This window comes from Gavialis gangeticus, unplaced genomic scaffold (assembly GCF_001723915.1).
Source record: "Gavialis gangeticus isolate Ggan-Ray unplaced genomic scaffold, GavGan_comp1, whole genome shotgun sequence".
Taxonomy (NCBI): domain Eukaryota; kingdom Metazoa; phylum Chordata; order Crocodylia; family Gavialidae; genus Gavialis; species Gavialis gangeticus.
This window is the reverse complement of record NW_017729014.1, coordinates 17,241,020-17,256,290: the sequence shown is the minus strand read 5'-3', so window position 1 is coordinate 17,256,290 and position 15,271 is coordinate 17,241,020. Positions and strand designations below refer to the sequence as shown.

Genomic DNA, 15,271 nt, shown 5'->3' with positions numbered 1-15,271 from the left:
AGTGGGAGGGGGGGCAGAAAATGACCAGTTGATTCTAGACACATCTGCACATCTCGGTGACTGCGCTACACCATGTAAAAGAGAATCCATATAATGTACAAAAATAAAAGGTCACAATTAATTGACCATGAATAACTGAAACCATGCGAAAAATAGCATGTAAATCAAGGCCCAACTGTATTTTGTAGAGAATATTGTCCTTCATATAGAGCTGGAGGGATATACTTCTCTTGCAATTAAGTTGTACAGTATGATCACTAAAATTTTTAATTTTCTTATAGATTCTGTAAATTTGTTTTATATGGACTCTCATAGAGAAAATACAATAGAAGAACGCCAAAGTAAATCATTTAGCATGATTCACTGCAAGGGAAGATTTTAGTTTCCCAGTAGAAGTGGAATTCAACTAAACTTGAATTGAGCCCACAAGAGGCCGAGTGATAAAATATCGCTAAATGGAAGAACAAACACTGTGGGAACAAAGAAAATGACAAGATTTAGAAGCCTTTTAGAATGTTTACAATGTTGTCATAATCCTCTTATAAAATTTATAATCTTGTCCAGTGCCTTTTTTCCAGCTGGAAATGAAAGTATGCCCTTATCAAACATGGAAATGATCCCATGGAATCCATCCTCAACATGGTACCAGGTCACTTGAACACCACAATCCTCCAGTCGCTTCTTATATAACAGCCCATCATCCCTAAGCACATCATACTCGCAGGTCAGGATGAAAGATTCAGGGAGCTGGCAGAAAATGGCATCTTCCGCTAAAAGTGGGGAAAAAGTTGGCTCACATATTCCCTTAACTTGCTCATAAACTTCCTTTTTGCATTCAGTGAACAACTGTGGCTTATAGCCTCTGACCTTGAATTCTTCAGGGATGTTGTCAAGACTCAGCCATTTCCTGTACTTCAGTTTTATGTCCATGGGAATATGGGTGCCCTCCAAGACATCCTCCAAAACCGATACGTCCCCATTCAGGCACAGCAAAGCAAAGAAAGGAACACGTTCTCGGAACAAAAGTGGCACCTTACAGTTTTGTAGGTATGATGGCAAATTGAAGTCCAATCCCTGGACAAATGGATAGATCAAGACCTGAGCACGAAGTTTAGGAAGGCCTGGCCTACTCATGAGTGCTTGGCTGACAAGAGCAGCAAGTTGACCTCCAGCACTGTCCCCAGCTATGATAATATGTGTGGGATCCACTCCATAGTCTTCTGAATTCCTCATAAAGTGTACAGCAGCTGTGAGACAGTCATCAAACTGTGCAGGATACTTGTGCTCAGGTGCTAAACGATACCTAGTATATCAAAGAAAGAGTTATTTTAAAATTGAGAGACTTTATAATTGGCTCTATTTCTTACAGTCATCTTCATATTCGGCCCTCGTGGGGTTTTTTTGGTTTTCTGTTGGTTTTATTTTTTCTGTTCCTTTCCTACCTTAGCCCCAGACTGTCTCTGGGTTCTTGTCTAACTCATTTAATCATTGTGTGCTTCAGTGACACAGCTGTCCAATGGGAATGATAATACTTGTTCATATATTATTTTTACTGTGTTTAATATTTGTCGGGTTTTTTGTCTTGTCCACTTAGATTGCATGGTTTTTGGGCAGGGGCAGTATCTTACTATGTGATTATGCAGAGACTGTAAAAGTATGGAGCCAACATAAATTGATGCCTAAAAGTTATTCCACAATATAGGATACAAGATGAAAGATTTCTTATTCAAGCCAAAATCTCAAGGGCAGTTTGTCTAGCCAAGAATTGATTAAGAGGAGGAGAAGTTAACTCAGTATCTAACAAGTTTATAATTATTATTGGGGGAAGACAAAGAAATTCATGTTGCAGTAAAATTATCTTTATTACATTTGCTTCCCACCACCACCCCCCTTTTTATTTTTTTTCATTTTTAAGTTCCAACAGATGTCCTTGCTGTGTTCTGATGCAAGAGCTTACTTTGGGCCCATTATGACCATCTCAGCACAAGAGTAGAGTAAAAAACTGTAAAATTAAGTCAGCCTGAGTCTTTCTGAGTTACCAGAATGTAGAAATAATGTCTGAGAAAGAGGGTCTCCAAAACCAATGCATCCCTTCAAAGTGCCCATCACATACATAGTGAACAACCTCCACATAATAGCACCTGGTGGGGTTCACTTACTCAACTGAAGCAACCACTGATTCACTTTCTCTGGCAATGTAACGGCACACTTTTTCATAGGAATCTGAAAGAAAAATGTTTTTTGTTGATGCTTTGCTAGTGTCTTAAGGATTTCCAATTCCATGACCTATTTTCCCCAAATTTACAGTTAAAGAAAGAGGAAATTCTCTCCTTCCCCCATTCCCTCTTAAATTCTGCCTGCTTTCATGTCCTATTAGTTCTTCTAGGCTGTCCTGATGCTTGATACAGCCAGTAAAGTTTGCCAAGTGCTCTCCTACAAAAAACTTCTGATACAGAATCAGTGAAGCTAACCAGAAAAGTTAAACATCAGAGCATCTCCCAAATCTCAGGTGAAAGCCAATATCTGCTTCTGATGTTGAGGTTGGTAAAAGCATGGAGACATCTTTTTAGAAATATCCATCTCAATTTTTCTGTTAAGAATATGTAAGGTTGTCAACCAAAGCCATTTTTTATTGATAATCTACAAACTTTTTACTGACAGGCAATGTTTTTACTGACATACATTTTACATAATGTAAATTTAACCATTCTGCCAGGCCTTGGCCAAGGGATGGCTTCAAATTTAGGTAGTTAACACCAACCATAGTAAATAATTTTGGTTGTCAGTAAACTTTGCGAATTGGGTAATTGCAAATTACCAGTAATTTTTCCTCTTGGTTTGGCAACCCTGCTTGACTTCACGAATGATTTTACACTGTGCTGCCCCCCACCACAGAGGTCCCATTTTCACCCCCACACCTGATGCCCTGGATTGAACCCTGGACCATGTTGCTTCCGAAGGCTTACCCCCCACTGGCCCCACCCCCGTCCTAGCACAGACTCCCAGATAAAGACTACGTCTGTTGACCTGTGATCATGCAGCAGAGGCATGGCAAGCTCATTGACTGCTTGGGAAAGGGAGGGGACTGTAGCAGGGGCGGAAATGGGGTGGTGGTGGCAGGTGTTGCCAGCACTGTGGACTGGAGGTTGGTAGGGGAAATGTGAGCAAAGGGAAGGTTTACTTTCCCAGGCTACTGCTGCCACTGCTATAGCAGCATCAGATCCACTCCGGTGGCAGCAGCCCCTTGGCTAGGCTCCCTAGCCACCCTGTGTCCCATTTGTTCCCTTCCCCCCTCCTTCCTTTTCCCCTCTCCCTCCCCAACCCCAGTACATAAATATTAGTTGGTGATTCTGGTGTCCTCTCCTAGTTGGATCCCAGAGTTGATGCCCTATTCCTCTACTGACCAGCAATGTTACAGGCAGGTACTGGAACGCAACAGCACACGCCTGGGGACAGGGGGAGCTATATGGGCTACAAATCCCTGAGAAGATGCTCCCTGCAGGGTGCTGCACTATCACTCAGACATCTGGTGGCACTCCTCTTCCCTGTCTAGCATTCAGCCTTGTTCAGAGACAGAGCTTCAATAAAGCTCCTGGTTGCTTAGCTTTTTATGGATGGCTCCATTTTCTTCTTTTTCTATGGACTTTATAGAGAGTTGTTTTTAGCTGGCTTTTTTGTTACAACTGACTGTACATAAATTTACTGACAGTTGGCAATCTTGAACACATACCAAGGTCCCCAAATACCCAGCCACCACCATGAAAGAAAACAATGCCTCTTCTTTGGCCAGACGATGATGCTCTAGGCTGGTAAACCCTCACAGGCACCGTCTCAAAATCTAGGTCTTTAATGAAGAGTTTTGGGTCCATCCCTGGTTTCTTTTCACTTCTTATGCGCCGGATAAAACTGATTTGCCTGCAGAGACCCATCCTCTCCAAAATCTTCCCCTAGTTAAAGTGAGACAACCAACAGGTTAGTGCAGGAAGACTCCAGTCTTTTTAGCATATGGAAAACAGCTATACAGTATGCTTAGCTATGCTGTATTTTTTTAAACATAAAATAACTGGTGTTCTTGAAGCAAAAATAATGGACTTGTATTTGGCATGAGCACAATACCAATAAAATAATACTGACAACTGCATATTAGGTGCCAAATGACCATTCTGGAAGCTGTGAGGGCCTACGTGCAGCATAGGCAGTGTCTATAGAGTCACCTCCATGCACAGCTTTAACATTTATGAATTCAACTAATTCCCCACCTTTCTCAAACCCTTAAAAAGAGAGAGAGAGAAAAGAAAAGAGAGAGAGAGAGAAAGGTTGAGGCAGGTTAAACTCACCAGGACAGCTGAACCCACAAAAAGACCATGAATGATTCGGAGTTTTATAGGCTGATCCATTCCAGGGGGGATTTCTGTGTTGGTGATTTCAAACTGAATTATCCCCAAAACCAGCAATACAAAAGAAGCAACGAACACTGCCAGTACCAACACAAGCAGTGTAAAAAGAAACTCCATTTTGCTTAGCAAGGAGCAAAGGTCTGATTTTCACTGAACTCTCCTGTGCCTCTCTGATGTATTGTTCCCTGTTCCTGTTAGACTCATGCACGTGATCACTAGGAGGAATTTGTCTCCCCCCTCTTACAGTTAATGTATGAACAAAGGCTCCTGGCTTCTATTACTAGAGAAAAGAATTTTTGCTCCTGAACTTTAATAAATCAGTATCTTAAAACAGCCGGTATCCAAGCAGCTCTGTTTGTGCTTCAAGCAAATATAATGCTTTAATTTTTAATGTCTAAACACTGGGCAAGTTGCCACTAAACACCAGCTAGGAGAAAGTAGAAACAACATGTGTATATTTAAGCTGCATTTAATTTCACGTTACTCTTGGGGGGGAGAAGAGATACAGAGCTGTGTGATCTGTGTGAGCACTTCAGTCTTACATCCACAAGAAGAGAGACAAAAAGTTCGTAATGTTCATAGGATGGTGCAGATAATCTGAAATGAAAGTTTGCAGTAAAGCCATTTACAAGAAAATGGAGAAACACTGAATGTGTTCTGCCTCCAGACTGTATTCAGGTCCACTGCATTTGGATTACTGAGTGTTAGGGCATTGTTACACAGTAATTTTGGGTGGTTCCTCGAGCTCATAATATGTGAACCTGGTTTTAAGCACTCATTAAGCAGCACCAAGTTATACCACTTCAGAGCCAGCTTATCTCTGATCCCTGTTCCACTAAGGTGTGGTCACTGTAGGCTACATCTTAGTGTAAACACCCCACCCACTTTTCCTGGTGGACCAGATTGGGCCCACTGCCCCCCACAAGCCCTCACAAGCAACCCAGATCCCTGCTTACTGCCCACACCCCTTACTTACCTGTGGCCGCCTGTGCTGTCTGTCCCAGGGGAACAGTCAGGGAAGGGTTAACTGGACTGCCTGGCCACTACCACCGCCACTCTCTGAGCCAGGCTTAGCCCAGAGAGAAGCAGCAGTGTGACAATGGCAATAGCAGGGGCTAGCAAGGCAGGTTAACCTTTGCCTGCCTTCTCCCCCAAGACAGACAGTATAGGCCAGGGGTGGGCAAAATGCGGTCCAGGGGCCAGATGTGGCCCACCAGGCCATTCTATCCAACCTGCAGAGCCCCTAAAAAATTTAGAAAATTAATATTTATCTGCCCCTGACTGCTTGTCATGTGGCCCTCAGTGACTTGCCAAAACTCAGTAAGCGGCCCTCCGCCCAAAATAATTGCCCACCCCTGGTGTAGGCAGTCACAAGTAATGGTGGGGGGGAGCCAGGATGGGATGGGGGGATTCTAACCTTTCATATTCCACCAGGTCCCTGCTGGCCTGAATGTGTGACTGCTCCAAACTTGATCCAGCACTAACACTGATCAATATTTGTCCAGCTCGCAGTGTGCTGCCCCCCTCCCATCTAAACGGGACCTTTAAGAAAACAAATAGCTAAATTCCTTAGAGACCTGAAGAATGTCTTGTATTTGAAAGCCTTCTAAGTCTATCCCAACCATGCAGATAGTCCAATAAAAGATCTCACCCACAAAAATGTCATTTTGAAAGCTAAATTCGAATAAGCCTCTAAAATTTCCCAAAAAAGAAATAATAATTTAAAAATCATCACAAGATTTGCAGTAAGTCTCGGCCATATTTTCTGATGTTGCCAGTTCTCTTGGTTTTATCATAAGTGGCTCCATTGCTTTTCTTAAAAAGTGCAGGTTTAAAAAGTATATCAACATCCCAGTTTCCAATAAAAAAGGAAATGTGTATTCCTCATGATGGAAGCAAACAGAAGCTTGGAAACATCACCTCTGTTTTAAAACTGTTTGCAGCTGGATGCAAAAATGAAGGAGAAAACTGGTTCTCCAGTAAGAGCTCAAGACAGAGACATTGCAAAGATCCAGTGCTAATTCTCAAGGTTCTTGCACTGTTTGACAGAAGGTAGGGTAGATTTGCACTTTATAGATTAACTGAATCAGAGATGCATCCCCAGAAGCTTTTGAAAGCCCTCAGTGTGCTTTTCAGGCAACCTAAGCAATTGCTAGAGAAACATCAGCTGAAAACACTCAGCCCATATTCAGATACCAGATGGGTTACTCAGTGAATTGTTTGCAATCCCATTCTTAGGAAACAACAAATAAAACCTCTTAGGATCTAGGAGAAGGGGAATAAAGAAAGAGGCTCATGAAACCATGCAAAATGAAAATATGGGTCTGTCAGAATCTCCCAGCAGAAAACAAGGGCTAAATCAGATATATTACTTCTTGTGTGTATAGATGAAATGATTGGGTGCCTTCACCATTACTGGAACCAAGAACTCTGTACTTTTGCAGGTGAGTGTTATCAGCCCCAGGCAACAGTGGATATGTTTTCACTGGCTCTTTGCTTTCAGAACTGATGCCAAAAAACACCTTGCTTACCTGCTCCTGCTCTGGATGTTCCAACAACCCAGAACTAGGATGGTGAGGACCCTCTGAGCTGCCCCCCCAATGCCACTCTTGAGATCCCGAGAGTAGCAGTAGGGGAAGCTCCTGGAGTTCTCACCGTCTCTGTTCCAGGCTTGAAGTATATTTACCTCAACAGGTGGGTGAGGCTTATTTTTTGGCCCAAGTCTTGAGAACAGTGTAGAGCCAGTATAGACATGCCCAGAGTCGGGCTTCTCTACTTGGCCCCAGGGATCTTGAATTGTTTTCTGCACGGTAGGACAGCTTCTGCAGGATATGGAGAGTCTTTCACCCACATTCGCCTATATTTTGGTGGCAAGAGCACTCATTTGTCTTGGGAATCATGGGGCAAGGATTGACCCATTTCTGGAAGAGAAGGGAACTGAACCCAGATCTTCTACTTTCTGCATAAATGCTGTAACCACGGGACTATCATTTAAAAGGTGAGCAGAACTGCTGCCACCTCCTCCTCCTCTTCTATTAATAGTTTAAAAGAAAGCAGTAGCCAGCTGCCAGTGTATTTTTTTTACAGAATCCAATGCTGTTGCCAAATGCTTGCTGTACTCTTGAGAGTGCTTACTGATTCAAACTTGTCAGAGGACACAGGTGAAGGAATATATAGGGATGTTGTGAAGCACAGGTGACTGGTAGGGAGGCCAGAGGGGGCATGTGCCCCCCCGAGATAGGCCCCTGACTTGGCACTGCTCAGGACAGGGTAGTTTTTTGCTGTGAGGGCCGGTGGCATGTTGGGGGCGGGGGGCACTAAGCCGCGGCACAAAAGTATATGAGTGAATATGGGGCTTTTGGCCAATCCCCAGGCCCGCCCACAAATTGTGCCCACCCCCCCCAGACTCAGGAGGCACTAGTCACCTCTGTTGTGAAGAGCTCTGATCCTGATCAGGCTGAGAAAGGAGGGTGGTAATCCCCATCAAGACTGAAATATGTGTCAGTAGGCTACTGTAGGTGCCTCATGTGTTGAAAGGATTTTTATTCATGGGGCATTTTTACACGTGCTTTGGGATGTGGTACCAGGCGCTTTAATTAGCATGCTGAACTAATTTAATTTGTCTGCGTGTCACGTGTATCAGCATCCCTGCACTGAAAAAATGGTAGCGGGGTGCTTTCAATTAAAGCTCATTGAACATGACTTATTTCAAAGCGACCCGCCACCATCTTTTCAGCATGGGGACAGATACACATAACATGGAAGACTTCCAGAACGCATCAATTTCTGTGCTCCAGCAGACTCAATTAATCGAGTAATTAATCGATTAATTGAGTCTGCTCCGATTCACTGGATTTCCAGCGCATCAGACCAGGCTCCCCACATGTATAGGAGAGCCATGGGATTAGGCACCTCCAGGGTCAAAACTGATTTACTAACTATAACTTTTCCTATGGAGGTGACAGGGATTTGCCCACTTTTATTCTTATTTCAGTAAATCTGAAAACTTCTCTGCAGTGCCTCATGTATATACAATGATAACCATTAAATATCCTACCTTTACCTATCATAAAACAGCATCTGAGCCAATTATAGTTCCTATTCTAAATAGATGTGTTTATGAAAATGCGTTGCATTGTACGCATCCCAGAAGCTGAGCAAAAATTATTTGAAAACAGAAGAAAACTTCCCTTCAGGAACTAACACTAAAGAAAAATGTACCATTTATTCTTGTAGAGCATAAAGTCAGAAAGTTTTAAAAGTAGTCAAGGTTTTGCTTTTTTTATCTTGCAACTAAAAATGTGAAAGCAGAAAACTGCAAAACTGCAGTCCCCATCCTGTTAAAATTTTCTTTGATCCAGACTTCAAGAGACACGGTGAAAATTCACACAAAGAAATATAACATGGAAGTACATTTTTCCATAAGCTTTTTAGGAAGCTTACAGTGTCCATTCTCTTTTCTCCAAAGGAGAAAGATAGCATTCGGTGATGAAATAGCCATAGGTCATATGAATACTAATGCCTTCTAATCATTTCTGGTAAAGCAGTCCAACCTCCCAAAGGACATCTTACTCTAAAGCTTGTGTAACTACCTTATAGACGTCCTATAAATATGAAGTGATCAAATGCAGTCTGTAGTCTCTTATCTTAAAAAGTTTAGGGATATTGTCTTCATTTATCCATTTTCCCAAACTTCAGTTGCATGCCCACAGGAACAAGAGACACTGCAATGACCTTTTCTGGAGAAGTCCATTTCCACATACTGCAAAGAACTGGCTATCACATATTGCTGGAACAGGGTAAGCACTACACCAGCCTGGCAGGCATGCCAATAAGTGGCATGTAGAGACATTTTCCCTGGCATGCCAGGAGATGTGCAAGGAAATTAAAAAAAACTTTTTTTTTTTAAGTTGCTGTTCCAGGCTCTCCGGAGTAGCCACAGGTCCCAGTGCCACAGCAGGCACTGCGGGGGCAGAGTCAGGAGAATGCAGGCAGGGCCGCTGTCTGTGTTTTGCTGTCCCCAGGGCTGCATCCCCCAGCCTGGCCTGGCCTAGGGTGGCCATCATAGAGGACATTCCAGTTTTCTGCTACTCTGTCCTCTATTGCTATGAAACCCAATGCCTTGATGTCCTCTCTTTTTCTCTTGAAGCCCCGGCAGCCCCAGTCTTGGGCTTATATGTTCCCAGGGCTCTGCCTACATCTGGTCAGCTGACCGTCCTCAGGTACCTGCTAATTACTCCATTAGCCTGTTGCCCTGGCAACCTGCAGCTGCTGCTTAGCCTGCAGTGCTCCCTGGCTGAGCCGCTATTATCTTAAAGTAACAGGGAGCCCCAGGCTCTTTGTTACAGTATCCTTGCATTGAAATTGCCTGGCACTTTTCTTCATTGAACTGTCAGGTGTGATGAGCAATAGATTTGCTATTATTTAGTATTAATAGTTACTATTGGTATAATAGCTAAGCTAATTGCTAAGATTAAGGGAAGGGACTGAATGAGTAAGAACTCAATATTAACCAGGAATATAATTCACTAGACCATCACTCAATGTCTGGATAAGCAGTAATTAAGAGGAGATGGTTTAAATTACAGGAGCCCCAAGAAAAGTGAACGTTTGGGAATGAATGAGACATAAGGCCTACTTATCAGAAGTTAAGTGTAATAAAGAGGAAGCACGTAGGTAGAGAAGAGATCAGGTGTATATGTGGCAGTCCTTTCTTAATACCGTCACATGCTTCCAAGCCAGCAGTTGATTTGCCTACAGTAGACTGGTTAAGTGCTGAACCAGAGCAGTCAGAGTGATGAGCTTCCATGGCCATGTGCTTGTGAAAGGAAGCTCTTGTAACAGTGTACTGCCTGCTGCCTCTGGGACCGCTTACAGAAGTACATTTTTTTCACTCAATAAGGCCCCTGAAAGCGCTCTACAACCATAATATAACAAACATTCATGGCTGCAGAGCACTTTAAAAATGGCCAATCATGTGAAAAATTAACCGTCATTAAACAGCTACTAGCTGGAGAGGCCCTAGGGCAGAGCACCTTAGGAAACTTGTGTACAAGTTTCTTGTAAGGGTTAATTTAGAGTGATTCTGCAGCTTTGCAGGGCTGGGCTGGACATGCGCAATGCAGTTTCTTCTATGGCTAGACCCTTTTCTAGGCACTCTCCCACAGCCCAAGGAGCCTGCAGAGCATGCTGTGAAGTGTACAACAGCACCCCCAACTCCTGGCCTCAGCCAGTGCAAAGAGGATCCAATAAACCTCCAAACGCCAAACCGCTGTTAAGGTCAATTGTACTGTATCTTTAAGCACTTTGTGTAAAGTGCAAAAGTTACAGCATGATTGGAAGTGCCTGGAAGGCATTTGTGTAAGCGCCCTGTAACTTTTGGAGTTCATGCCCCAGATGCAGCCAGCAGTATCCCACCACGTCCATTAACCTCAGAAGTCCTGCTGGACTTCTTAGACTTAGGTCCCCCACTATGGGACCCAGGTGCCTGGCTGGGCTTTCTTACACTAAGTGTAGGCCTGGCTCTTTGAAGAAATTAGGAATAAAAAGTGGTCATATTTTCCAAACCAAAAAAAGATGTCACTCTCACTACATTATGCAGACCCATGATCCTGTGTATCCTCTCTTCCATGCTCCTATTAGCAATGACAGCTTTGACAGGATTGGTATTTTAGTGCAAATAACTGAACGAGCCAGTCAGGAATTTTCTTTGGGAAGCATTGCTTTGCCAAACTCAAAGCTTTTTAAGAGACTGTGCAATTTTTGAGGACATTTTGGGTAGAAAACAGAGTGAAAAGTACCCCCCCCCCCGTGTGCTCAAAGTGCCCCTGTGGAATGAGGGAGAACCAGAGCCAAGGCTGTGGTCTAAAGGAGGCAAAGCAGAAACCTGAATCTTGCATCCTACACCCCAAATGAGTCCCTGGGGATCAAGTGTCAATGACTTTCTAGTGTAAGAAATATGAAATTAGATGTTCCAAGTCACACTATGGGTTGGAACGCCGGGTCTGGAAATGAACAGTGTGTGGATCAACATCTTCAGTATGTCATAGTAAGGACTGGATATTTCATTTTATTTACAGATGAAGCACAGATGTAAGTATGTGCTATATGAATATATTCACATTTACATCCCTCAAAAGCTTTGATTACTCCTTTTTTTTCTTTTTGAAGGAAAGCGACTTAAAATCATGGACTGAAGTGTAAAACATTCCACCGTCCATGATGAGTCTTTAAAGAGGTAGAAGAAAAGAGAGCGAGTACTTTAAAAAAATATTTTACGACTATTGCTGTAAGTTGCAATCTTCGATTCTAATGCTACAAAGGTACACCATAACACTTGTGTCATAATGTGATGATGTAGGTGGTTGTTACCTTTTTAATGTCAAACAAATGGAGGTAGACATACAATGGCATACACGCTGTATATCTCAAGCCTTACTTACAACAAATGGGTCAAACCAGTCAAATACAGTTTTTTAATATTTTTGGATACAGATAAAGCAAGTACTGCAGCGAAGTGAAAAGTAGTCATAAAATAGACAGCTATATTATTGCAATATGATAACCGTCAGCAGAAAGAGTTTTCATATAATCCTCTAAACTTGAGCATTAATTGGTATCTTGCATGACATCATGTCATAGAAACAGTATGTCTTACCGATATGGTTTAATTTCTGAGGCATAAATAAAGGCAACAGATAAGCAGTAGGTAAAGCCTCTGTAACCAGCCTACCTGATTACATAGCTCAATGAGGAATCATTGATGATTCAATGTCTAACTGGGGGAGGTATCTAGTGGGGATCCCCAACCATCTGGCCTGTGCCCAGTGCTGTTTAATAGTGTCATGAATGATTTGGCAGATGGGTGGACTGCATAGTTAGTAATCTTACAGATGACTCCAAGCTGGCTGTAGTGGCTGTAGTTTTATTGACTATTTTGGTTAGCATGCACATTGCACCAGTGTTTGTAGGGAGCTATCTACATTGACTCCAAGTTCTCCTCCTTCTGAGATGTAACACCTAGTTCAGAGCCCAGCAGTGGGTATGTAGAGCTGAGGTTATTTTTACCCATGTGCAATACTTTACACTTATCACCATTGGGTCCTATGGTGAGCCACAAGCTGAATATCAGTTGGCATAGCCGTATTGATTAAAAAAAAAAAGGTAATAGTATCCAAGGATGAATTAACAGGGATGCCACATGTGAGTCATGAGAAGCAATTCTTCCAGCTATTCATTATTGATCTGGCCTCCCCTATAGTACTGTGTTCAGTTTAGGGCACTGCACTCAAGAAAGACATGCAGAAATTTGGAAATGTCTAGAGGAGAGAAACAAAAATGATTAGTGGTGTAGAAGAGAAGACATATTAAGAAAGGATAAAAGCATTTGGATTATATAGTGTGGAGAGAAGAAGACTGGGAGGGGGACAGAGGAATTTGAATAGTCTCCGATTACAAAAAAACGTTCTTCTAAAGAGGACAGTGGTCACATATTTTGTATCTGGAGAGGACAGGCAAAACTGGGCTTAGATTGCGCCAAGGGATATTTTAGGATGGATGTTACAAAAAACATTCCAAGTTGGTGGGATAGGTGGTTAAATATTGGAAGAGAAAAGGTGCAGTGGTTGTGGAAGTCCAGTCACTGGACAAACATTTTGCCAATAGTTTTGATATGGAGAATCCTGCATTGAGCTGGAAGTGGGACTAGATGAGCTCCTGAGACCCACTTTAGCCTTATTTCTATGTGGTTCTGTGAGAGGGTAATAATCAAAGAAATGAAAGTTGTTTTTTATAAGTCTCTTAGAAAGTTTACAATATTGTCCAGTCCCCTTTTTCCAGCTGGAAATGTCAGCATGCCATTATCAAACAGGTTAATAATTCCATGGAAAGCATCTTCACCATGGTACCAAGTTACTGGGACACCGCTGTCCTCCAATCGTTTCTTGTACAAGAGCCCGTCATCCCTAAGCACATCATATTCACAGGTCATAATGAAAGTCTCAGGGAGCTGACAAACAATGGCATCTTCAGCTAAAAGTGGGGAAGTAAGTGGGTCAAACGATACTTTAATTTGCTCATAGACATCTTTTCTATACTCAGTGGGAAAATGGGGCTTGTAGCCCCTGACCTTAAATTCCTTAGGGATGTTGTCAGGGCTCAGCCATTTCCTGTACTTCAGTCTTATTTCTGGAGGAACATGGGCACCCTCCAGCACAGTTTTATAAAGTGATGGTTCCCTTTTCAGCCACTGCAAAGCAAAGAAAACAACTTGTTCTCGGGGCAATATTGGGATCATACAGTATTGCTGATACGACGGTAAATTGAAGTCGAGTCCTTGGACAAATGGATACATCAAAACCTGAGCACGAAGTTTAGGAAGGTCTGGCCTACTTGTGAGTGTTTGAGTAACGGTAGCAGCAAGGTAGGCTCCAGCACTGTCCCCAGCTATGATAATATGTGTCGGATCCACTCCATAGTCTTCTGAATTCCTCATGAAGTGTATGGCAGCTGTGAGACAGTCCTCGTACTGGGCTGGGGGCTTATGCTCAGGTGCCAGACGATACCTAAGGCATCAAAGAGAGAGTGATTAGGAAGTAGGGGAACCCCACTTAAATGTGATGTTACCATCTCATCTTTTTGTGTCCTGCAAACCCCCTTCCTCTCCCTCTCTCCCCCGGCCCTTCCACAGAAGATTGCTCAGTTAATACTGCAGACACCCTCCTAAAAATGATGGCAGTGATGCCTAGAAATGCCACCAGGCATTTGCTTGTCAGACCACTTCAAGCAGAGTATTTGACAGAGTATGACTGCTTGTATACCCCACAGGGTTTCATTCAGTTTAGTTCTCCCTATGTTGAAGCAGTGGGTTTTTAAAAATACCACTTCAGTTCAGGGAGAATTAAACTGAACTAAACCCCCGTGGCATGTACACAAGGGTGGGGGGTCCGATCCTTACCTGCCTCTCTGGTGGCAGGGCTGGAGGGTGAGCTGCCAGTGAGCTGAGCAGTCCCTGAGCTGTGGGATGGACCAGTGCTTCCCTCCGTGGCAGCATCCCCCAGGTGGCACCTACCTGCTGGCACCTGGCCTAGGCAGTCTGGAGGGGCACCGCAGCTGCAGAAGGAAGCACCGGCCCTCCCCTGCAGCCGTGAAGGGAAGCATCGGGCCCCCACACAGCTCAGGCAGGCACGCAGGCTCCAGGGAGGGAAAAAAAAAACAAAATCAGTCTTGCCACCTTTTTTTTTCCTTCAGTGGAGCCTGCCTGCACAGGCTGCATGCACAGCCCCTGAGCTGCACAGGGCTTGGCGCGTCCCTCTGCGACTGTTGCACTTTGTTAGGTAACAAGATAAAACACGTTGGAGGTGTTTTATTTTGCCAAGAACCAAACTCATTTAAAGTGCAATACACTGCCAACATTGTAAACAGCAGCGCCATTAAAGCACAATACGCCACTGGCAGTGTAACGCCACTGACAGCAACACAATTAAAGCAGTGCAAAAGGGCATTTAAGCCACTCTAAAAGCCAGTTTCGTGGCATGTACAAAGGCCCTATCTGACAAGATTTTGCTTATTACTGGAGCAGGACAGACCCATTTTCAGTAATATGATTTTTCATAAATTCTAGCTTTGCTCCCTCTGCTTCCCGCCTTTCTCCCCTTCTTTTTTAATTGTACAAGGTTTCTCTATTATGCTGAGATTCAGTGTCTTATGCTGAGCCTATTCTGGCTACCTTGGCACAAGAGCCAAATGAAAACTGTGAAATTTTCTCAGTAATGGCTAGTCAAAGCAGACCAAGCAACTGCCATATAACAGCACTGAGCAGAGTTCACTTACCCAACAGATGCAACCACAGCTTCGCTTTCTCTGGCAAGGTATTG

At 43.4% G+C, this 15,271-nt stretch overlaps 2 protein-coding genes across 2 annotated transcripts; both read right to left on the bottom strand.

The window, feature by feature from the left end:
- Positions 1-209: 209 nt before the first annotated feature.
- Positions 210-4,582, bottom strand: LOC109293773 (arylacetamide deacetylase-like 4). The gene is made up of 4 exons (XM_019511871.1): positions 4,338-4,582; positions 3,731-3,947; positions 2,160-2,223; positions 210-1,303 (listed from the first exon to the last, which is right to left on the bottom strand). Exons 1-4 carry the CDS (start codon positions 4,512-4,514, stop codon positions 529-531), a joined length of 1,233 nt encoding a protein of 410 aa, XP_019367416.1. The 5' UTR covers positions 4,515-4,582; the 3' UTR covers positions 210-528.
- An 8,167-nt stretch (positions 4,583-12,749) lies between these two features.
- On the bottom strand, positions 12,750-15,265 carry LOC109293897 (arylacetamide deacetylase-like 3; the record flags this gene model as incomplete). Its single annotated transcript, XM_019512052.1, has 2 exons — positions 12,750-13,960; positions 15,228-15,265. Coding segments are annotated over 2 exons (813 nt in total), but the record flags the coding sequence as incomplete, so codon positions are not given.
- Positions 15,266-15,271: the final 6 nt, after the last annotated feature.

Coding starts and splice junctions, on each gene's coding strand:
- LOC109293773 (XM_019511871.1), bottom strand. CDS start 4,514: ATGGAGTTTCTTTTTACACTGCTTGTGTTGGTACTGGCAGTGTTCGTT. Junction 3,948..4,337: donor TTGTGGGTTCAGCTGTCCTG/GTGAGTTTAACC, acceptor CACTTTAACTAG/GGGAAGATTTTGGAGAGGAT. Junction 2,224..3,730: donor CTGGGTATTTGGGGACCTTG/GTATGTGTTCAA, acceptor TTTTTCTTTCAG/ATTCCTATGAAAAAGTGTGC.